A 24,351-nucleotide genomic window follows, 5' to 3' on the forward strand; every position below is an offset into this window, starting at 1 on the left:
ACTTTCTTTCTTCTGCTGAACACAGACAAAGATTTTTAGAAGAATATCTCAGCTCTGTTGGTCCATACAACGCAAGTGAATGATGACCAGAACTTTGAAGCTCCAAAATGTCCAAATGACTCGCATGGTTAAATCCATGCCTTCAGAAGTGATATGACAGGTGTGGGTGAGAAACAGATATATATATATTTTTTTTTTACTATAAAACCACTTTCACATTCTTCTTATTTTGTTTTTTGGCGATTCGCATTCATCGTGCATACCACCTCCTAATGGGCAGGGAGGAAAAGTTATGGTAAAAAGGACACTTACACTCATGGATTAAATTAATCATGACTGACTGTGAATAGTAAAGTTTTACAATGGCACAGGTAACTGAAAACTATTGGTATATATTATGTGTGTGTGTGTGGGGGGGGGGGGTTTAAGTGGTTTAAGAGGACTTTTTTTAGGTTACAAATTGGTAAATACAAGGGTATTATGCTATAAATGTGGTTTATGAGGACATTTCTAGTGTCCCCATAATTCAAATTGCTTAAAAAAACACTAAACAATGTTTTATTGAAAATGTAAAAATGCAGAAAGTTTTCTGTGAGGGTTAGGTTTAGGGTTAGGTTTAGGGGATAGAATCTATAGTTCATACAGTATAAAAATCATAATGTCTATGGAGAGTCCTCATAATGATAGCTGCACCAACGGTGTGTGTGTGTGTGTGTGTGTGTGTGTGTGTGTGTGTCATTTTCACTTCTTGTAATTATGTTAGCCTACTAATATAATAAATGAAATAATTTGCTGTGGGAACATGCTTTAAAAGCTGACAACAATTGAGCAAGTTCAGTAGTTTAATTTTTATAGCACACCTTCATCTCGTCATTGACATCTCATAACATGCGTTTGCATGAGCTAACAGAAAACAACAAACACTGAACATGAATTGACCATTTAAACGTATTAGTAGTAGTATTGTAATTAACGTATTATTTCTCAGTTCGAGCATATGAAGGAGCACCTTTGGTTTCATGTGCGAGTGTGTTAGAGGTGTGGCTCTACTGAATTGTGTTGAGGAGGAGGAGGGTCGACTCTCAGCGGTGGATCCATGCAAGCGAAGAGACCAGCGGATACATTTATACTGTTTACCCGCCGGGACTGCGAGAAAACATGCTGGAATACAAATCTCATGGACCATTACAGACTCACATCAACTGGAATTCAAATATAATGATGTAATGACTCTAAGCGATTTAGTGGTAAGTTGCCCGAATAAACAGTAAGTTGAAGGGTGGTCTACTAAAAGAGGTGCTGTCGAGGATTTAGTATTGTTCATAGACGATAGGACCGTTGAATGCTGTATGCATAAAATCACCTGTTGCAAAACATCACTTAATATAATATTGCCCTATATATTAGATCAGTTTTAGCGCCTTGTTGCTACTGAGGTGTACTAGGATCCAGGCTGTGTGTGTGTTTGTGGCAGCAGAGGGGGAGTTGAGTTGGGGGTGGGTGTAAATGTGCTCAAATAACAAGGTGGTGTTTGGTAGTCCGTGCATGCGTGCGTGTGTGTGTGTGTGCGTGCGTGTGTGTGTGTGTGTGTGTGTGTGTGTGTGTGTGTGCGTGCGCGCGTGCGTGTGTGTGTGTGTGCGTGCGTGTGCGCTGCAAAGTAAAGTTCTGCATTTTACAAGTACTTGTGAATAAAAAGATAATAAAGGGACACATGTATAACGTTGAAGGTTTCTTTTGTTTTTAAATTCAAAGAAACTTTAATCAGTAGCATTGCATTAATGAACATTAAATTATTAACAATAATGATTTTAATGATGACTGATATCTTAAACTAGTGGCATCATCCTCAATTACATCGGTTGGACTGAGCATTTGTTTTTGCTTCATGCCATGTGACATTTACATAATCCTCCTACTTAAGACAAAGGTTTGATAATGATTAACACTGATTTGAAATTAAATAATAGAAAGTGTCCTCAAAAGGCTACTTTAATTACTGATTAAAAAAATTCTATATTGGGGTATACTTTCTTATGTTTGTAATCTCAGACTGAAGCTTGAGTGTTTCTGAAAAACAGATGAAAATGAAGAAATTGCTAACTCAGTGGTTGTGGGATGGCTGAAGAGAAAACATCAAAGCAGACATATTGTTTACTGAAGTTCAGCTCCTTTAGATCATGATCAGCCATTTGGATCAAAGACAATAAAAACTAGACAATGAATACCTTGTTTGTCCTCTCAAAGGAGCGTTTGACGCTCATGTAATTTAGTAAAGAAGATAGTTTGTGTTTTTGTTCTGCTCTCCATTTGGTCAGAGGAAGACTCAGCATGTCACACCTCAAGCCGGTGGGGACAGGGAGAGAAAAGATCCTCTGCTGAGAACATGAGCACCAGGTTGTTACCTGTGCTTGTGACCCTATCTGTTTTTTGTACTTGTAGACAACCTTTTCGGGAAGTTCAGTGCAAGTCATAATACAGTTGCCTTTATTGAATGTTTTTGCCCTAGGGGCTCACCATGCGAGGGAAAAAGTAAAATGAATCAGGCCAACGATGTACTGCCTACTTCCAGTGATGGCTAGCGTAAAGATGCTAGACAGATCATAAAGTTTATTGCATATATCAGTGATCTTTTTGAAGTACAAGTAACAAAAATGTGTTTGACCTCTGTATCAACCTCACTGAATAGCAATTTTAGTAGAGACCTTAAAGATTTAGAGATGTGTTTAAATTGTATATATTGACAAATGTTTACATCTGTCACATCAATTTGAGTCTTTAAATACAAATATCAGGTTCAGAGTTCACATTGTTTATGTTCCCTTATTATCACTTCTTTTGATATCATTCACTAAATTATGTCATTTCAACATTGATCTTGGATTCTGTTCATTAGCATAGGTATATACAGTACATGGGACGTGTCTCCATGTAAGTTTTTTTGTTGTTGTTGTTGTTGATAGAGTCATATTGTTATTTATGGGTATGTTATGCTACATTTGATTGGGCTGCTGTAGCTGTAGTTCATTTGTTAGAGAGAGCAGCATGCTTTATGTTTACCGCAGTTTGTAATAATTTAGAAGAGCCCTTCTTCAAATTCTGAGTTTGAATTCAGCATATGCACATTTGTATCTGTGCCGCACAGGGAAGATGCATTGTGCATTACGTAAGTGACTGTGTGTGCGTACATAATGAACTTGAGACTGATGTCTGCACTCACATTTTATTGCTTTGAACCTGTAACTGATGTCTATACACACAATTAGTATTTGACTTGAAACCTCTATGCATGATTTCACATGTATATCTATATTTACATGGCTTAACTTCTTGGGCTATTTAATGATTGGATGTACTTAAAGGAATAGTTCACCCAAAAATGAAAATTCTCTCATCATTTACTCACCCTCATGCCATCCCAAATATGTATGACTTTCTTTCTTCTGCTGAACACGAACAAGGATTTTTAGAAGAATATTTCAGCTCTGTAGGTCCATGCAATTCAAGTCAACAGGGTCCAAAACTTTAAAGCTCTAAAGAGCACATAAAAGCAGCATAAAAGTAAACCATAAGACTCCTTTGTTACTATATATTCTCCTCCCTGCCCAGTAGATGGCGATATGCACAAAGAATGCGAATCAACAAAAACCATATAAGAAGAATGTGGACATTTGTAGTAAAAAAAGGACTTAAATATTGATCTGTTTCTCACCCACATGTTTTATATATCTTTAAAAGACATGGATTTAACCACTGGAGTCATATGGATTACTTTTATGCTGCCTTTATGTGCTTTTTGGAGCTTTAAAATTCTGGTCACCGTTCACTTGTAATCCATGGACCAACAGAGCTGAGATATTTTTCTAAAAATCTTTGTTTGTGTTCAGCAGAAGGTCATACATATCTGGGATGGCATGAAGGTAAATAAGTGATGAGAGAATTTTCATTTTTGAGTGAACTATTTCTTTAAGATTACAAAATAGGCAACTAATCTGTTCTCAAGAATGGACCATGGATATCAATTTCTTAAAAAAAGAAATTAACACAGCATGAGGTAAACAGTATTATAATTTTTTTAATAATATGTGTGTTGTGTTTGAGGCCACAGAGAATACACAGTCTTCCTGTTTTCAGGACATACCACCCTTAAAAGCTCATCAGGCCAAAAGGGAGGAGCTGGTGCATTTCCAAATACTGTTGGATAATGTCATGCAGTGGAGGACATTAGATTCAGCCTCTTTCTCTTTGAACACGGATGCATGTGGTGTGGATGTAGAGATCACTCGCTTTTGATTTGGGGAACATATTTTGTCATATGTTTGTTAGCAGTCTTTAGTGCTTTAATTAAAGACAGACTTTGGATGTTTTTGTTAGCTGTGGGTTTGGGATATTACTCATGATTTTAGCTAAATAAATATAATCTTAGTATTCATTGCCATACTGTCTAATCATGTGACCAAATTTGCTTCTGTTTCTCCTTCTGCAGATTCCAGACAGTCTAATGGGATGGTCCCTAACAGGAGGAATGTGTCCTTTACAATAAGTGTGTTTGCACTAGAGGATCTGATATCTGATCACCTTAGACCTCTTTGAGGACATAATTGAAATATGGCACAGTCCCGGTATTAGTGAAAGAACTAATAAGCATCGTCAACGGGGTGTCAACCTCACATCCTGAATACCAAAGATACCTGGATTTAAAAAAAAAAAAATTACAATTCAGTAACCATGGCAACCAAATGTAAAGTCCATTGGAAACAAGAACCCATGGAAACCACAAACCCTGTTTGGCTCCTGTTTTTGACCATATGGATAGTTTTGGCTGGAGTTTTACAAGCCACTGTGTCGAATGAAGATGATATCACAGCACGCATCAGTTTCCTATATAGTAAGTGCCTGAATTTATTATTCATAGCTCAGCAGTTGCTTTCTAAAGTGATTTATATTTCACTTATGACAGTGACAGTCCCACTGATAGCAACCTAGGGTTTAGTCCTTTGCACAGGATCACATAGGTGCTGGTCTAAGCGGTCATTTTAACTTTAGCTTAAGTAGTAGTATGATGACTTATTGAGTAAATAAATAAGATATTCAACAGAAAGTCAATACCGCATATGCACACTTCTGATAATCTTTCTGACCATTGGAAGGGAGCGGAAACATCCCCTGGTGGTACCTGTGATGGTATCAGGTGATAATATCCCAGTACTTTGATATAAAACATGGTACTGAATGAGTACAATGTTTCTGTACCACAGTATTTATATGGTACTCCAAGGTATTTCAAAGAATATCATAGTACTACAATAAATAAATAAATATATTTTAAAGCTACATGATATAATTTTTTTTGGTAAAAAATAACAAAATGTTATTAAAGAAAGAGTGCAACAAAAATCCATCTTCCAAACCATGTCTTTACCGAAATACACTTTGATAAACCTTTAATAATGATTTATATTTTAGAGCTGTTGGGACGGATTTAGCGGGAAATTGCATACATATGTCATTCGCCCGTGCATATTGACGTCATTTCCGTACACAGAGAAAATAAGCTCTGGCTACTGTAGCACGTGTGTGGTGTGGGAGTAGCTGAAGCTGAAAGTTTGTTGTCACAACGAATGAGAAAAATTGACCATGGATCATTCAAAACAGCAAACCTCCGGGGAATCACCGGTTGTAAAAACAAAGAAACCCTGAACAGAGCAGAGTCTACAAGCAAAAAGGGAAAGCGACAGATTCCGTAATAAAACCCGAATCAACATTGGCTTGGCTTTTGATCTGAAAGGATTTAAAAGCGAATCAGAGATGGCTTTTTCTTACTCGGCAGGTAAGATATTTTATTGATATGGTTTATGTACAACTGTGTGATCACACACACTCATGTCTGTGTGTGTGTAGTGAAATACAATAATTATACTGTAATCGGTGCAGAACTTTTCACTTGCTAGCACACGTGTGTATTTTTCTTTATAACGGCAATTATTTATATAAATAAATCCTTTAGTCCTAGGCTTGCCAAGGACATGTGAGTCTTGAAATGATGTTGACCACTGGTTGGTAACAATGACAATCTATAAATTAGTTACTACCGTGGTCTGTTTGGCCAGAAAATCCTGCAGTTATAAAAACTTTACAACGTTTGACCTTATCAGACTAGCAATCGTTATGTCTAATGTTAACAAACATTGCCTGACTTTTGTAATGTCATTTATTTCAAAACATCAATGTTTCCAATAAGTCAAAACAACAGCATAAGATATGGCACTTAATTGCTCAGATGACATGTTTTCAGATATCCGTCTTTTCCTTTCTTTTATTTATTTGTCCATTCACTCTGATAAGAAATCCTGTATCCATTTGTATACCGGTGCATCAAACCACAATCATTCGTGCAGAGGAGCAGAGTCGAAGCACAACTTGCGTCATTACCAAAACAATGTTCTTCCGCAAGACGCATACAGTTTTAATTTTTAACCACTAGAAGGCTGAAAGTTACATAGTGTAGCTTTAAAAAAACATGACAACTTTGGTACTACCAATACCAAACTACTTTTTGTTAATGTTGTTAGTGTCAACCAATGTAATCCAGACTGCAAAAAAAATCTTTATTGTTATTAAAGTTTGCATTCGTACAGTCTGTAGTTTAAAAAAAGTCTTATAAAGAGTTGAATTCGGAGATTCTTTTCTATGTATGTATGTGTGTGTGTGTGTGTGTGTGTGTGTGTGATCCGTCCTCATTGCTCTGTCTGGGGACATATTGTTTGACTCAGTAATGAGCACTGAGTGAATCTGGGCCAGAAGAGCTTCATCCATTCCACAGTCAGACTACCTCAACTCACTCGTCTGCAAAAACGTAGCTCGCTTTTAGGACTGCTTGAACTGCCGTAATGTTTCTTATTCCCAAAAGACTGTTCCAGACTGTTCCAATGTTGCATTCACTAATCTTGGACAAATACACAGGAGGGTTTAATCCTTGAATGTAAACATTTACAAGAGCTATTAGAACCCTTTGCAAACCCTGGCTGGCATGCTGTGTTTTGAATAATAATCAAACTCAGTAATTACTTGATGGAGAAAATGCAAATCCAATGGTTGTACTTGTGGGGGGGTAAAAAAAATATTTTTTTGGGAAAATATTTTGTGGGAAAATATTTTTCATCAGTAAACACTGACATTAGCAACCTCTGTGCCTTGCCAGAAAGTCTTCTGGACATGCAAACCGACATAATTTGAAAGGATTTGTTTACATGCTAGTTTTGTGTAGTTTAAGATTTTTGGAGATGCGTTCCAAAACATAGTTCAGCTGACATGTGAGGAATGCAAGATGCATTTTGAATGTACTGTAAGACTTCTTACTTTGACTCAAGAGCCATAAGGTTGAATATGAACCTTTATGTGTGTGCATTGCATAACATTAAGCTTTCGTGGATGGAATGGAGCTTTTGTTTTATGAAGTGGTTTTAAAGGGATAGTTCACCCAAAAACAAATATTCTCTTATCATTTCTTCATCCTCATGCCATCCCAGATGTGTATGACTTTCTTTCTTCTGCTTAACACAAATGAAGATTAAGTAAAAAAGGACTTAAATATTTATCTGTTTCTCACCCACACCTATCATATTTCTTCAGAAGACATGGATTTAATCTCTGGCATTTTATGGATTACTTTTATGCTGCCTTTATGTCCTTTTTGGATTTACAGAGCTGAGATATTCACCTAAAAATCTTTGTTTGTGTTCAGCAAAAGAAAGAAAGTTATACACATCTGGGATGGTGAGTAAATGATGAGAGAATTTTTTTGGGTGAACCAATACTTTAAGTTGCATGTACATAGTAATATTTTTGGCTGTGTTTCAGATGCAGAAGGGCGATCAGTGAGAGTTTTCTCGGTGGATGGTGTGTATAACTATTCAACTGTTCTGCTGAGCCCAGATGAACACAAGCTCTATGTGGGAGCCAGGGAGAACATATTCTCTCTCAGCCTGGACAACATCAGCGCAGTGTATCTACAGAGAACAGTAAGTGCATCTGGGAATGTCTGTAGAAAACACTAGTGTGTAGAAGTTCAGTTTGATGTTACTCTTCATTTTTTGTGTCCTGTGCAGCTCACATGGAGCACTCCAGAACGGAAGAGGAAAGAGTGCAGCTTCAAGGGAAAGGACCCCCAGGTTTGTTTGTGTTGCAGTGATTATTTATATAACTGTGAAGCAATAAAGTATATTGGAGCAACAAACAAAGATGTCATAATCAACAAATTGTCAAAATCTTTAATTGCATAGAAAGCTTCAGTCAGTGAAAAACACAGTTTTTATTAGGTGTTTTTTCAGTTTTGCAAAACATAGCGTAACAACCATTGATAATACATATCCATTGCCCTTACATCAAGCGAGCAATTAAACATCTCTGTCATTATTAAACTTCAGATACTTTATAGAGAATGTACAAGCATGCCAATCAAATGGAGTGCAACGGAAAGGGAGCGCAAGCATTTGGATCAAAACAATATTCATTGTTAAACATCAAATGTAGGTTGTTTTGTTTAATTTATTAAGATGAAATCTTAAAACCATTGTAAGCCATTTTTATACACAAGGTATTGCATACATCATGCAGACTCAATTTGCATATTGTTTAATGATGCACTGGGCAAGATGTGGAATATCTGATTAATCGAATGAATAATTGACAAATTAATCGATGATGCACTGGGCAAGATGTGGAATATCTGATTAACCGAATAAATAATTGACAGATTAATTGATGATGCACTGGGCAAGATGCGGAATATCTAATTAATCGAATGAATAATTGACAGATTAATCGAAGATGCACTGGGCAAGATGTGGAATATCTGATTAATCGAATGAATAATTGACAAATTAATCGATGATGCACTGGGCAAGATGTGGAATATCTGATTAACCGAATAAATAATTGACAGATTAATTGATGATGCACTGGGCAAGATGCGGAATATCTAATTAATCGAATGAATAATTGACAGATTAATCGAAGATGCACTGGGCAAGATGTGGAATATCTGATTAATCGAATAAATAATTGACAAATTAATTGATGATGCACTGGGCAAGAAGTGGAATATCCGATTAATCGAATAAATAATTGTTTTGGGAAGTAGCCCTAATTTATACTTAATCCTTTCATCACGGTCTTTTATGTTTTTCAGACTGACTGTTTCAACTACATCAAGATTTTGCTTCCTCTGAACAACACACACCTCTATGTGTGTGGAACATATGCCTTCAGCCCCACCTGCGCTTACATTGTGAGAGATCTTTTTATTTCTTTATTTTGTATTTGTTTGTGTCTGATGTAATTTCTCGTTAATGATCTAGGTCTGCGGATCTTCTGTATTTTTGTAGAACATTTCAAGTTTCTCGCTGGAAAGAGATGAGCACGGTGAGCATATTATGGAGGATGGTCGTGGACGCTGCCCTTTTAATCCAGAATACAGATCTGCCGCTATTATAGTGGGTGAGTATACTCATGCAAAAAACATACCCATAACTCAGTTTGAATTGCTTATTTAATAGTCATTGTGTTCAATGAACACACTGACCTCATGTTTATGAGGGCTTGTGTGCGTTTTTGTGTTACAGACGGGGAGCTGTATACTGCTACTGTCAGTAACTTCCAGGGAAATGAACCCACCATATATAGGAGTCTTGGATCTGGCACTCCTCTCAAAACAGAAAACTCTCTTAACTGGCTCCAGGGTAAAAACACACACACACACACACACACACACACATATTTCCTCACAGGGGACCTCATAAAAGATACCGTAAATATCTAAATATAAATGCCAGCATCAGTGATTATGGAACCCCATTTTCTCATGCATGTTAAAAACACAAAATTACTGATACTGAGGTAAAGAAACAGTTTAACATTTTTGAGGACTTTTTTTGAAAGCGTTAATAAATGTGTGTGTGTGTTTTGATCTCTCAGATCCAGTATTTGCGGGCTCAGCTCATATTACAGGTCCAGACAGCGACTGGGGTGATGATCAGGTTTACTTTTTCTTCAGTGAGATGGGGAAGGAGTTTGATTTCTTTGATAGCACCATAGTGTCCAGGATTGCACGTGTGTGCAAGGTAAGATAGAGTATTTAAACAGTTCACACTGCATTGATAAAGTTGGCATAAACTTGAGAAAGCACACATACTAACACACCCACACAATATTTTGCTATGGTCTAATGACTACTTTTACATGTTCCTGGTCTTATTGTGCATGATTCATGAGTACATGTTATTCCAATTAGATTTTATCTTCAAAAAAACACCTTTCATGATTCAACCAGTTCCCAATGGATAAAGTCAGAAGTTTATGTTACAGAGTGTCCTGTTTCACATGAAAATATGATTCATTACGGAAGTAAAATGGCTTTTTGTAAAATGCTGATAAATGCTGATTTATACTGTATGATGGCCTGTTTTTTGTTTTTTGATCTCAAACTGGTAAACATAGTGGGTGGAGGGTAGGGGTTGCTTGACTACTGAGTTTTAATAGTCAACTAGTCGAGCCCATTATTTGAGTCGAATTTGACTAGTCGTGAAATCATTCCACTCCCAAACCTGTGCAAACATTCGCAAACATCCGGCTCCCATACACATACTGTACAATCCTACAGTACACAATAGATAGATCTATGTTCGATACAGTGTAATGGGTTTTAGCTAATTATATGCATTTACAAAGATAAACACTTAGCTATGTATCGTCAGGCATTAGATAGCCACAGGGAAAAATAATGAGTGACGATCTGAGCGTTGTTTGCTATGTGAACGGCTGGGATTGTATGAAATAAACATAAATCATAATGTTATCTACTCATAAGCAAATTTTTATTAGAAGTGTGCCACAATTCACAGAATACTGTTCTTAGAGGAGTGAACAGCATCCAAGTAAGATGTCCCAACACACAAAATTGGCAGTCCGGATGTATTCTGTCAGGTCGTTGGACTCAAACTTGAAATGCTTTTCTGAAGGAGCGAACAGCATCCAGGTCAGCATAACACTAGTATTTCATTTATTTCGGTGCCGGTTTATAGATATATTTCAGGTTACTGTAGCATTTGTGTCATCTTTATCAGAGTAGTCTATGGAATGTTCTCAACATTTTCAGTGTTGATACAATGCTCTGCACATGTGCACTAAGATTATGTTGTAACGTAAGATTGTTGTTGATGTGTTGTTAAGCAGAGCGGCACAGTAAACAAACACCAGTTCTGCAGTATGTTCTGTGTGTTAGTCTTTTAATGCGAGTTTGACAGAACATCACAGCCTATATATATAGGAGCCACTGTGCTGTTTCAGTGCAGATCTACCGGGGTTCAGACTTGCTGTATTTCCTGCAGACACATTTTTTAAATCACATGGTGAGCGTTTAGTCGACTTCAGGCGGACGGTGTCGACTGTTAGTTTTAGTCGACTAGTCTAGTGAAGGGTATCACTGAGAATTTTTGTGGGAGGTGCATTTCTCTAATTTAGCTAGCTTGTACTGAGAGGAAAATCTGTTAGCAGTAGAAAACAAGTGAAGTTATTCTTGTGGCAACAGATACTTTGCAAAGTCATTTGCTAAAAGACGTTCTGGAATGAAAGTTTTGGCAGATCAGCTCACTATTGCACAAAAATGTTTTTTTTTTTTTTTGGTAGTGTCCACTTATTGAGAACCACAAACAGAGACATTATTTATACTTAATTTTAAGTCAGTGTGCCTAACAGCAGAAACTGGAGATATTTACAATTTTTCAATGAATTGTTGGGACAATGGCACACCTTGTAAAACTGGGATATCTGGTCACCCTGGTTTCATGTTGCCTTTAAAAGCTGATGAACAAGGTGAATCACAGGAAAATGTGAACTCTACCTTGTTAATGCTTGCATATGTATTACTTCCCCTCTCTGTGATAATCACTACCTCATTGACACCAACAAAACAGTATCAAAAACTACTATGGTATTACCATGGTTTTAGTACATAATACCATGATAATACCATGTTTTCTTTCTCTTTTTTTGAAGATGTGCCATGGTAATAGCCATTGTTTTTTAGAGATGGTATGCCATTCTTCATGCTATTCTTTGAAGTACCTTGTAGTACTCTGTAAATACCATAGTACATGAACATGGTGAATATGGCACAGTTCTTTTTGTTAGGGGAGATGGATAATGGCATATCACGGCTGAAGTTCTGAGGCCCCCTAGTGGCCGTGTAGATTTTTTTATAACTGTAAATAAACAAGGTAAGGTGAAAATTTTTAGTTTGAGAGTCTGTTTCTGATCTGCAGTGTGGGTTTGTGTGTATGACCTCAGGAGGATCAGGGTGGGGAGAGAGTCTTGCAGAAGAAGTGGACCACATTTCTGAAAGCGCAACTCTTGTGTTCTCTACCGTACGATGGCTTTCCTTTCAACATCATCCAGGATGTATATGTGCTTTCAGCTAAACACAAGAAAGAAACACTCCTCTATGCAGTCTTCACTTCTCAGTGGTAAGTAAAAAACAAAGATAAACAAGGAAGGAAAGTGATTAATAAACTAGACTTTACTCTTGAAACTCATTGTTATACACAATGCAACCTACTAACCTACCTACTTTTGCAAGTAAAAATGCAAACTACTTCTAAATGTTGCTATGGCTTAAATAAACAATGATTGCATTTTGTGTGTGTGTGTTAGGAGCAAAGGTTTGGCAGGCAGTTCGGCAGTGTGCGTGTTCAGCATGGTTCAGGTTGCGCAAGCGTTTAGTGGCCGTTACAAAGAAGTCAGCCGAGAGACACAGCAGTGGTACACACACACTCAATCTGTACCGGAACCACGACCTGGAATGGTAAGAAAACATACACACTCACACATACACACTTTAGCAGTTCTGTATAAGTAAAGTCTCTTTCAGTATCTGTAAAGCTCTTTGGAAACACAATGTGTATTTTTTTTTTCTTTCTGCAGTGTATTACTAATGCTTCAAGGCAGCTGGGAATTGAGTCATCCCTGGATATGCCAGATAAGGTACTAAACTTTGTGAAAGACCACTTCCTGATGGACAGTCCAATCAAAAGCCAGCCTGTGCTGTTCACACACTCTGTACAGTACACACAAATCGCTGTGCACCGCGTACAAGGCCTCCACAGAGCTTACGATGTGATGTTCATTGGCACAGGTATGTTAATGTATGATCGGTATTGTCTACTGTAATTAGAGATTTTAAGCAGGCTTTTTTTGTCTGATATTCTGTCCTTAATTTTCTCTGTGTTTGGCTGTTAATTTTGAGTGTTTTTCTCTATGATTGCCAGATGATGGACGTTTGCAAAAGGCTGTGAATGTGGCTGGAATGATGTACATTATTGAGGAGATCAGTGTGTTCTCAGAGCCACAACCTGTGCAAAACATTGAGCTGGCCTCAACAAAGGTGAGTGTGTTATGTAGAATATAAACTTATTTCTAAATAATAAACTTAAAAAAAAAAAAAGTCTGTGGAAAAAACAGCTGGTTGAAAAAACACAAGGACACATGGTATGTGAATGATCTTTAAAGCTGTAGTGTTTAATTTCTGCGCCACTAGCGTCACCAAAGGAAATTGCAAAAATAATTACTGTTTTTAAACAGATTCCAGAACATCTAGAAGATAAAATTAAAAACAATTTACACACATCAGCTTTTTAAAAAATGATCTAGTGGACATGACCCTAAACCAGCATAATAACTAGTTGTTTAGAAAATCCAAAAAGTTTTTTTTTTTTACATTCCTACTCTCTACCCCTCTTACATCTCTCTGAACAAACAGGGCTTATTATTTGTGTCATCACACTCTGGTATTGTGCAGCTGCCAGTAGCAAACTGCAGTTTCCATAACAACTGTGGGGAGTGTATTTTAGCCAAAGACCCATACTGTGCCTGGACAGGCACACATTGCACTGACATCACACGTACTCCACCACAAAAGTAGGTCTTTACTTCTTTCTTTCCCTTTCTTCTGTTGAATCCATCTTTTTTTCTTTTTTTTCTGTTTTATTCAGTACCTTCCTTTGCCATCTTAAATGTGTTTTAGCAATTGGCAGCAGGACATTGAGGAAGCAGACACTTCATCAAAATGTAACAGCACCAAGTTCAGAGCTGACTTTGAGAGCACAGGTAAACTTGCAAGTCTACACATCCTCATAACACATACATACTGTACAAGCACATTGTGATTATTAAAGGAAATAACTGGCCAATCTGAAAATGTGAAAAATCGTATGCAAATTCATGCTCAAAAACTTCACAGAACTTCTTCAGAATGCATAAAATCAACATGCGGTGACAGATGGTAAGCATGCACACCTAAAGCTCAGTTTATACAGGCACTCCAGTAAAAAAGAACAGAGAATTGTGCTCGAAATGTCACCCTTTTGATTAGATCAATTCAAATATAATAGGGAGAAACTGTGTGCACATTTATTTTCGTAAATCAAACTATATTATCTTTTTTTTTTTTTTTGTGCTTTATAATCATGCACTAATACATGGATGTAGTGATTGATGTACAGTATGTCGTTATGAATTCTGAGATCCTCCCCTTCGAAGTCTGAACACAAGTGGTCACGAGGGACGCATTTAAGATGCATGTTTTAATGCCAGGTGAAAATGGCGATGTCTTGTCCTTCCTCACCGCTTGTGATTGGAGTACCCGAAATGCATCTTAATACACGGCATAAACGTACATATTGATACATATCTCTTCTTCTTTCTTACTAGTGTTACTGCGCTCGTTCCCAAGTTCCCAAGCATCCGATTGCAAGCACATCATCGTCCCTGCTAACACTCTTCGTCTGCTGCCATGCAAGCTTCGCTCCAACCATGCCCACAGAAAATGGTCATACAAGCCAGATGTTGGTCACTTCCTTTTCCGCAGCCCAGATGGTGGATTGGTGGTCAGTGGCCGAGCAGGCAGTGTGGAGGTCTTCTCGTGTTGGTCAGTGGAGCAAGGCTTCTGGCAACTCTTGGCCAATTATTGCTTAAAGGCGGAGCCTTTATTTGAGTCTACAACCAATACTGGTCGGATAGATGCACCTTTTATATTCCAGGACATATCGTCAGACGTCCTGTCCAGTGAATCGGCACGCTCTGCTCAACAACGTGTAAAGACATATGGCACAGAGCTGGCAGTAGTGTGTGTGTTGTTAGCCATGTGTGTGCTTTCGTTTGGACTGTCTTTGGTATACCGACACAGGGGGCGGATGAAGGAGGTGCTGAGGGGGGGAGGGCAGACTGGAGGAGCCCAGAAGAGTACAGTCAAGCCTGGGGAGAGTTTGCCCCTGAATAGTGGTGTACTTCCAACCTCCCCATCAGACCACAAAAGCTACCAGACCTTGGAGGAAAATCGTGGCTACATAATCCCTCAATCGGAGACTACCAGCACAAACACATTAACACAGCAAAACTCCAGGGAAACACAGACACTCACCCAAACACCACAGAATGGGTTCCAAGAGAGTCATGTGGAGGTCAGTGACATTTGCCCTCGCCCACGGGTCCGGCTGGGCTCTGAAATCAGAGACTCTGTGGTGTGAATTACACACATTTCCACTCATATCTGAGAAACACTCACAAATACAATGTGACACTCTTAATGTTCACGTGATACAGTCATTGGGCAGCTTTTCTTGAGGACTGATTGCACTTAAGTCTTGAGCACGAGCAAATCAATGGGACAGAGATAAAATGCCACAAGAAGAGATCTAGAGATTTGTGCTCTGTGTGTATTGCCAAATTTTAGTTATTTGTGACAGTGCCCTCAAATCTACTTCTACCCCTCAAACATCTGCTTGACTCCTTGAGGTTACACTTTAATTTACCAAAAAGTCTACTGTATTAATACGAGGAAGATAATCATGAAAAAGTAGAGTTGTCGTCTGAGAGGAAAACATGCGGAAGAGTGGAGAAGATGAGGAGGCCAAGCCTTCCATGGCTGGTACTGGTGCTATTATCACTGCCACACAAGAGTAATGATGCTGCACAATCTTGCATCAAATCGATAAGGTTGTGTCATACAGTATGTCTGTTTACATTCATGCAAAGGTGAAGTGCATGTGTGTTCATGTTTGAATCTTTTCACCAAATGGGAAATTACTGACTCCTGAAACCGTATAAAACCCATAGCCCATTTTCTGCAGATACACATTATACCAGGATTGATCACAAAGCACTTCAAAGCAGAGAGCTTGTTAGCATCACAAAACTTGGTTACTTTCTCCTGAACATTCATTGCTTTTTTGTGTGTGTGTGTTTTTCTTCTGCCTTAAAACAGAAGCAATTTCTTTGCAATTTGGGGGAATTAGAGTATTCTAACCTGATGTTCGATGGTGGTATGATGCGTATGGAAACATTAGATGTGGGGTAATTCAAAGAATAAATATTTGGGTTTTAGATCAAATGTACCAAACCTGTATGAGCATTAAGGAACGACAAGGTTTTCTTGATACCTTCGAATGTACATTTGAAGAATTGTATGAAAATGTAAAAGAGTAAAGATTCTGTATTGCCACACACAAATACACACTCACAGGTTACTGGTAGTTGTATTCAGTACAGCATAGTGCAGTGGATAGAGACTCAAACAGTCAGGTGCACAGTTTAAAAACATGAAAAGACAATGTTACTGTATAATAATATAATACAATATAATTACAATTACTGGGAGACCTGTATAGAATGAGAAAAGAACAATAAATATGGTAGATAAATTGTGCAGTGAACAACAGGTACGAGAGAGTCACAGGTGAAGAGCTCTGATTCTAGTAGTGAAAAAGCAGTGTTAAAGGGACAGTTCACCCAAAAATGAAATTCTCTCAATTTTCTCACGCTCATGCCATCCCAGATGTGTATGACTTTCTTACTTCTGCAGAACACAAACTCACACTGCAAGTAAATGGGTACCAAGCTTTTGAAGCTCCAAAAAGCAGCACATAAATGCAGCGTTAAAGTAATCCATAAGAATCCAGTGGTTTAATCCATGTCTTCAGAAGTGATATGATAGGTGTGGGTGAGAAACAGATCAATATCTAAGTCCTTTTTTTTTACTATAAATTATCCTCCCTGTTCAGTAGGTGCACAAAGAATGTGAATTGCCAAAAACACAAGAAGAATGTGAAAGTAGACATCTACAATAAAAAAAAGGACTTAAATATTTATCTGTTTCTCACCCACACCTATCATATCACTTCTGAAGGCATGGATTTAACCACTGGAGTTGTATGGATTACTTTTACGCTGCCTTTATGTGCTTTTGGAGCCTCAAAATGTTGGTACCCATTGACATGTATTGTATGGACCAACAGATCTGAAATATTCTTCTAAAAATCTTTGTGTTCAGCAGAAGAAAGAAAGTCATACACATCTGGGATGGCATGAGGGTGAGTAAATTATGAGAGAATTTTCATTTTCGGGTGAAATATACCTTTATGTGATAGGGAGCAAGTAGTTAGAAAATGCCTGCAAATCTGTTTTATGATTTTGAAAAAAAAAAAAAAAAATGTAAAACTTAGTACACATGCCCTCTCTCACACAAACACACCCACTTAAGGAAAAATGTGTCTAACCTATATTAACTGTGAAATGTTTGATGTGGTTTGTTTTACATTCCACTCTCTTTTCAACTCACAATTGTGTATTGAATGGCAAAAGTAAATTAGATTGTGAATTTTTTATGCTATATTGACACTGTTTTACTGTTATATTTTACATTGTACATTCAAGCACTTTGTTTTTTCTTATCAGTATTTGCAAGCTGTAGATGTGGTATATCACTGTCAGCATCCTGGGATGGTATTGTAGTCAAGGTTTGTTTATTATTGGAGAGGTGAATGGTTATTGAATAGACCTGAATGAGTACAGTCTCCACAGTTTCAAGTGCAAAATAAATTTTGCATAAGCTTACATTGTCGTTCTGAAAAGAGGTACCGTGATATCATATGGATAGTTGTGGACAATCGCCCTTTTTGGCACAAAACCAACAGCATATTGCTCTTTATGCATCCTAATTCTCATGACTGTTTTGAACCAAACTGATACTAACATGCACAACAGAAATACCTTACTATTTCAGATTTCTAATACTGCATAAAACCCTTCACCAGTAAAACAAGGCCATGGACAGCTACTATATCCAAAGTATACACAGACTTACATTTTAATAAGTCAGTAATTTTATTTTCCTTTTTTTATTATCTGTGTAAGAGGACCCTCTATTATAGTAAGAGCTTCAAATACTAAAAGAAAAAAACAAAACAAATAAACTAGACATTTAGCAATAAGAGTATGAGAAGACATAATGCCAAGCAATTTGATTTTTAAACTATAGAATATTTTTGTTGCAAGACCTAATCTGATTTTCATCATTCTTAGCAGTGTGAAAAGCAAAAAAGGCACATCTTTAGACGTATTTGGAATGCCAAGGTGCATTTATTCATTTTTTACTGAAATATTGTGTGGTGATACAGTGAATCCGGAAGTATTTGCAGCACTTCACTTTTTCCACATTGTCACAGTCTTATTCCAAAATAGATTAAATTCATTATCCTCAACATTCTACAAACAATACCCCATAATGACAACGTGAAAGTAGTTTGTCTGAAATCTTTGCAAATGTATTTAAAGAAAAAAGCTGCCACCACCATGCTTCACTGTAGGGATGGTATTGGCCAGGTGATGAGTGGTGCCTGGTTTCCTCCAGATGTGACGCTTGCCATTCAGGCCAAAGAGTTCAATCTTTGTTTCTCATGGTCTGAGAGTCCTTCAGGTGCCTTTTGGCAAACTCCAGACAGGCTGTCATGTGCCTTTTACTGAGGAGTGGCTTCCGTCTGGCCACTCTACCATACAGGCCTGATTGGTGGAGTGCTGCAGAGATGGTGGTTCTTCTGGAAGGTTCTCCTCTTTCCACAGAGAAACACTGGAGCTCTGTCAGAGTGACCATCAGGTTCTTGGTCACCTCCCTGACTAAGGCCCTTCTCCCCCGATCGCTCAGTTTGGCCAGGCGGCCAGCTCTAGGAAGAGTCCTGGTGGTTCCAAACTTCTTCCATTTATGGATGATGGAGGCCACTGTGCTCATTGGGACCTTCAATGCTGCAGAAATTTTTCTGTACCCTTCCCCAGATCTGTGCCTCGATACAATCCTGTCTCGGAGGCCTACAAACAATTCCTTGGACTTCATGGCTTGGTTTGTGCTCTGACATGCACTGTTAACTGTGGGACCTTATATAGACAGATGTGTGCCTTTCCAAATCATGTCCAATCAACTGAATTTACCACAGGTGGACTCCAATCAAGTTGTAGAAACATCTCAAGGATGATCAGTGGAAACAGGATGCACCTGAGCTCAGTTTTGAGTGTCATGGCAAAGGCTGTGAATACTTATGTACATGTGATTTTTTTTTTTTTTCGTTTTTTATTTTTAATACATTTGCAAAGATTTCAAATAAACTTCTTTCACGTTGTCATTATGGGGTATTGTTTGTAGAATTTTGAGGATAATAATGAATTTAATCCATTTTGGAATAAGGCTGTAACATAACAAAATGTGGAAAAAGTGAAGCGCTGTGAATACTTTCCGGATGCACTGTATCATTTCTGACAGCTCTACCAGCCCATACAAAGGAAATGCTTACTCCTAATTGGTGTATTCTGTACAGGTTCTGTAGAATTTCATATAAGATGTCTTGCCTGGACATTGATTTCCCACTTTTTAAACTTGTTAAAGCTGGATATGAATCAGAACACACCACTATAGGATGGATTTCTTCCACCCACTGCAGAGCCATTAAAATTGCTGTCATTTCAGTTGTAAACACTGAAATATGATCTGATAATCTTTTTACAATGCTATATTTAAAATTAGAAGTATAAACTGCTGCAGTCGTATGTTCAGAGTTAGGGTTTCGAACCATCTGTATATATTTGAATACTGTTGAAATATGTTTCACAACTATATCCTTTGAAATATATCATTCCTTTTCATTTATCTTACCAAGCAACTGGAGATCAACTATTTGCATTGGGAACGGCCAAGGAGGTGTAACAGGCATAACAACAGTAGGACTTATATTTCTGATATCTATTCCCGTGTTCTGGGCTTCTTTGTGTGCATCCAAAGCTACTTAATCTTGCATAGTCATGTTCCCAGCATTTCTCCAAAACCTTTTTGACTGGTTGAATTTTAAAGTGCCCTTTTAATGAAGTCCAGTGTGTCAAGCTTGTGACTGTATGACATTAATTTTCCTCAACATAAATGCTGATGCTAAGCTTTATGCTGCCATAATCTGTTGTAGGTCTAATCATTGCACAGTATGGGGTACAACGGGGCTAAAGGCACCCCTTAAGGAAATGTAGCTTTTTTCTGGTGACAAAATGTATCAAGGTCAAAAAATGTGATTTCTTTTTATTGAATATTGATGAAGCAACATCATTTGTGTGAAAAGAAATAAAAAAAGTTGTTTCAATTAAAAATCAGTAAAAAAAATAAATAAATAAAAAATAAAAAAGTGGTGAGGGAGCCTTTTACCCCACACTTGGGGTACAAGGCTGCCTCACTTGGAGTAAAAGGCCCCTAGGGGGTTTAAAGTGATATGTAGATACAGGGGCAATAGTTATAGTGCAAAATTTGTCATCTAGACAGCAAGATGCTTTTTTGAGTTACAAATTAAGATGATGATTACTCAAAATAACTACTTCAGAAAAAAGTCAACACATTTGGCACATCTCAAGTATTCTATAAACAAACTAATCTCTATTATGATCAGTCATATGTGAGCCAACTTTGAACATTTTTCATAACAAATCTATTCCCCCCACTTATGAAAAACAATGTGTTTAATGGGGGCCTTTAGCCCCTGCAACAGGGGGGCTTTTTACCCCAAATGCTATCCTTTCACTTATTGGACAGTTATTGAAAAATGTAAGATTAAATGACCTTAAACAAAACTGAAAATGATAAATAAGTATTTTGTTTCAGAAGAAATTTATTAATTTCAGGGATTTTCATTAGATACATAAATTTGCAATATTTTAAAAAATAATAAAATTGAAATCAAATTGCCTCAAAATCAACCTTTCGACACCACATGCAAAGATCTCATGGAAGAGGAGAATTTTCCAGTGTATAATGACAAACAGGTGTTTAGGAAAGTGCTGTGGTAGTTTTTGTTACTATTTAGTGTTTTGGGAGAAAATAAAATCAATGGAGCCTTTTACCCCGTTGTACCCTATTCTCCTTAAATGACTGTCGACTTGCATCACAATCAACCCCTGCCAAGCATCTTACAATGTTTATTCATTTCTTGCATTTGGCTAATATTCTCTTTATGTGTGTGGCAAATGTTTCAACTTTATAATGATGAATTTGCTAAATAAATTGTGCATTACCGCCATTTACTGTATGGCCAGCCAACTTGGGACTTTCAACTTGACCTACTGAACATTATGTCATTTACAATACATTATATAACATACAGAATGCAAGAGTAAACAGGTATAATAATAATAATAAACATATTTACACAGAACCGATCACAGTCCAGAGTAGAGTAATACTAACTCACATTTTTTTTTAAGTGCCCAATTTGCAAGCTCAACTGACTGCACTTATGGCATAATGTTGATTACCATAAAAAAAAAAAAAAATTTAAAAGAAAGGTTACAGTAAAGCACTTTCAATGGAAGTGAATGGGGCCAATTTTTGGAGGGTTTAAAGGCAGAAATTGTTTTAGGGTATTAGGGTTTACAGCATTCACTATTAGAGTAATGCTGGATTTACAGACCTGAAGAGAGGCATTTTCAAATGTATTTGTATAGCACTGTTCAAAATATATTTTGTTCTAAAGCAGCTTTATAAAAACTATTTTCTTATAACTCCCAAAGAGCAAGCTAAAGATGAAAGTGGCGAGGAGAAATTTCATAGAAATCCTATCCTAATAGTAATGCTACAATGCTGTACATACAGTTAGGTCATTAGGCAAGTTTAAACGCATCTCAATAATTAAGCTTAGGAAAAAAAAACATTCTTCCTCAGGATAAATCACATATAACATTTTCCACCTAACCATGGAAAAATGAGAAATGTTCAATATATTTAGATTTTTAGTTTTTATTTTAAAAAAAGCTTGCATGTTTATTGTAAATAAACAGCTTAGACATGTATGCAGTCTTAAGAGAATAGTCCACTAAATAATTTGAATAAGGTCAATAACAAAGTTGTAAATATTCATGCATCACCATAACTGCAATTATTTGCAGAATGTGTTGGAATTTGCAGAAATCTGGCCTGAAACCTTAATTGAAAGTCATGTAGTTGATAGGTCATACTGCCCCATATTATGCTTCACATTCATAGCGAACTGTAAAAAATAAATAAATAAAAATCATGGTGAATGTTAAAAACAAACAAATATTAAAATGCATGTTTTAGAAATAAAAGTTGAATTGCTACATGTGAATTAAAATGTACACTTTATTAAGAAGGGCACTTGATACAAAAGTACAGGGTTGCAATGCCAGTCCAGATGTTTTGAGATCCCTATTTGGGATTGCGCTGATTATTTGAAAGAACGGTCTCCTCCACAGCTGAACACAAACTAACCACAAATCATTATGTACTGTATTGGTGATTTGCCCTTACAAGCACATTATGGACTTTGGGGTACAAAAATTAAAGAATCCAAGCCTCCACATGTTCAGAATGACAGATATTCTCTCATGACAAAAAGACTCGCAGGCCAAGAATTCAGAATGCCATGTTTGTCACAACATCCTCCTCTGGTTATTTGCCTTTACTGTCTGTCTTCTCATTTGCCTTTTTTTGCTTCTGCTGCATGATTTCAGCATCTCTGAAACAAACAAAATAATATTACACTGACATTTACTATTATGCTCTTTGCATTTCAATGTAACTTTTTGTGATTAGAGGAAAAGCTTGTTGATCTTGAGGTTTTATACCTCTGCTTACGAGCAGCTGAGGAGAGGCCATCTTCATTTCTCTTCCCTTTGCCATGTTCATTTTGCTTCTTAGCATTCTTTTGACGGGCAAGTTCACGCTGATTTCCCCCTGCAGGTCAAGAGATCACAACATGCTTAATAACATGTCCATTCTTTACTGGTTGTCAGATCTGAAAAGATTGCAGACTGGATAGAACATGGATTCAGAAGATCCATTTTTTTTAATCACCGTTTTAAATTTGAGGTCTGCGACTGGCAGGCCGTCAGTGCTGTTATGAAGGAAATGCACACAATATCAGATCCTTCATCAGCTCCACACATTAAACTTAGAAACAAATAGCATTTTGAGGATTCCAATTATGCATACAAAATTATTATGTATACTTTTACATCATCTAAGTAATTAGCCAAACCAAAAAACTATGGGTGATGCTTTTCTTCTAAATAATCTGCAAACACTAAAACTGTGTGTGGTGCACTAAGGGCAAACGTGGCAATGAGGGCGCCAGAGAGCTTTCATAACAATAACATCAACCTCAGACAAAACGTTGTAAAAAAACTATCACAGAAGAAACAACTTTCTAATCCTATAAATACATCTGTCCACCAAAAAACAAAACGCTCTCACGGTATTGTGGTGGAAGTGGTTACTGTTGCATTATTATTGACACAACAATCTAAGTTTGCTGATGTCAAACATCGGTCAACTTAACCAAAAGAAACTAACTTCTTTAAATATGTTTGGAAAACGTTTGCCCACTCGAATAAAATATAATAATTAATGTTCACCAACTGCACAATAAAACACCACTTTGCTTGGTTTAACGGGTTAATATTGTGGTTTCACTAGTTAGCTAGCTTGGCTATCGTATTGTATCTTAAAGTACCTCCTCTAACAACATTTAAAGCTAGAATTATGCTAATAAAACAAATCAAACGAATACATACTCGTCATGGCAGCTCTTTATTCGTCGCCCGAGCTCAAAGCTCAATTTGGCGTTACCCAGTGCACTTATGATGGCTGGTGGGTCCGAAACGCTTTGAAAGCTTTACGACAGAGATGTATGTGAAGACGGCAGCCTGTTTCCAAGTGAACAGGTCATGTGATTCCTGCAGACCTCGTTACGTAATTTTTCACGTTTTATTTTTATTTTAAATGACAAGCACATTCAAATAAAATCAATACAAGATATAAAATATTTTACAATAATGGTTAAGCGCTGTCTTAAATTAATTAATTTCTCATTTTTAATTATTAAAATCTTCTTAAATCTTAATAAGTTACCAGGGTTGGGAGCAACCTCAATTGCTTTGATAGTCAAATAATCTGTTGTTCTTTTCTTTCCAATTATGTTTTGTTTC

General features: G+C 37.1%; 2 protein-coding genes across 3 annotated transcripts; one reads left to right on the forward strand and one right to left on the reverse strand.

The window, feature by feature from the left end:
• Window positions 1-939: 939 nt before the first annotated feature.
• LOC127442886 (semaphorin-4B-like) lies at window positions 940-17,560 on the forward strand. Of its 2 annotated transcripts, none has more exons than XM_051701192.1 (15): window positions 940-1,247; window positions 4,484-4,885; window positions 7,858-8,018; window positions 8,106-8,168; window positions 9,188-9,286; window positions 9,384-9,495; window positions 9,621-9,737; window positions 9,973-10,118; window positions 12,343-12,518; window positions 12,706-12,856; window positions 12,976-13,186; window positions 13,320-13,435; window positions 13,811-13,968; window positions 14,075-14,157; window positions 14,761-17,560. In XM_051701192.1, the coding sequence occupies exons 2-15, from the start codon at window positions 4,726-4,728 to the stop codon at window positions 15,573-15,575; spliced, it is 2,568 nt and encodes an 855-aa protein (XP_051557152.1). In that variant the 5' UTR covers window positions 940-1,247; window positions 4,484-4,725; the 3' UTR covers window positions 15,576-17,560. The 2 variants fall into 2 exon arrangements, with proteins under 2 accessions (XP_051557152.1, XP_051557163.1); XM_051701203.1 differs by lacking the exon at window positions 940-1,247 and adding an exon at window positions 4,123-4,373.
• Window positions 17,561-22,452: 4,892 nt separating this feature from the next.
• Window positions 22,453-24,093, reverse strand: LOC127442889 (small EDRK-rich factor 2-like). Its single transcript, XM_051701217.1, has 3 exons — window positions 23,938-24,093; window positions 22,990-23,098; window positions 22,453-22,880 (listed from the first exon to the last, which is right to left on the reverse strand). The coding sequence occupies exons 1-3, from the start codon at window positions 23,942-23,944 to the stop codon at window positions 22,814-22,816; spliced, it is 183 nt and encodes a 60-aa protein (XP_051557177.1). The 5' UTR covers window positions 23,945-24,093; the 3' UTR covers window positions 22,453-22,813.
• Window positions 24,094-24,351: the final 258 nt, after the last annotated feature.

This window comes from Myxocyprinus asiaticus, chromosome 1 (genome assembly GCF_019703515.2).
Source record: "Myxocyprinus asiaticus isolate MX2 ecotype Aquarium Trade chromosome 1, UBuf_Myxa_2, whole genome shotgun sequence".
Classification (NCBI taxonomy): domain Eukaryota; kingdom Metazoa; phylum Chordata; class Actinopteri; order Cypriniformes; family Catostomidae; genus Myxocyprinus; species Myxocyprinus asiaticus.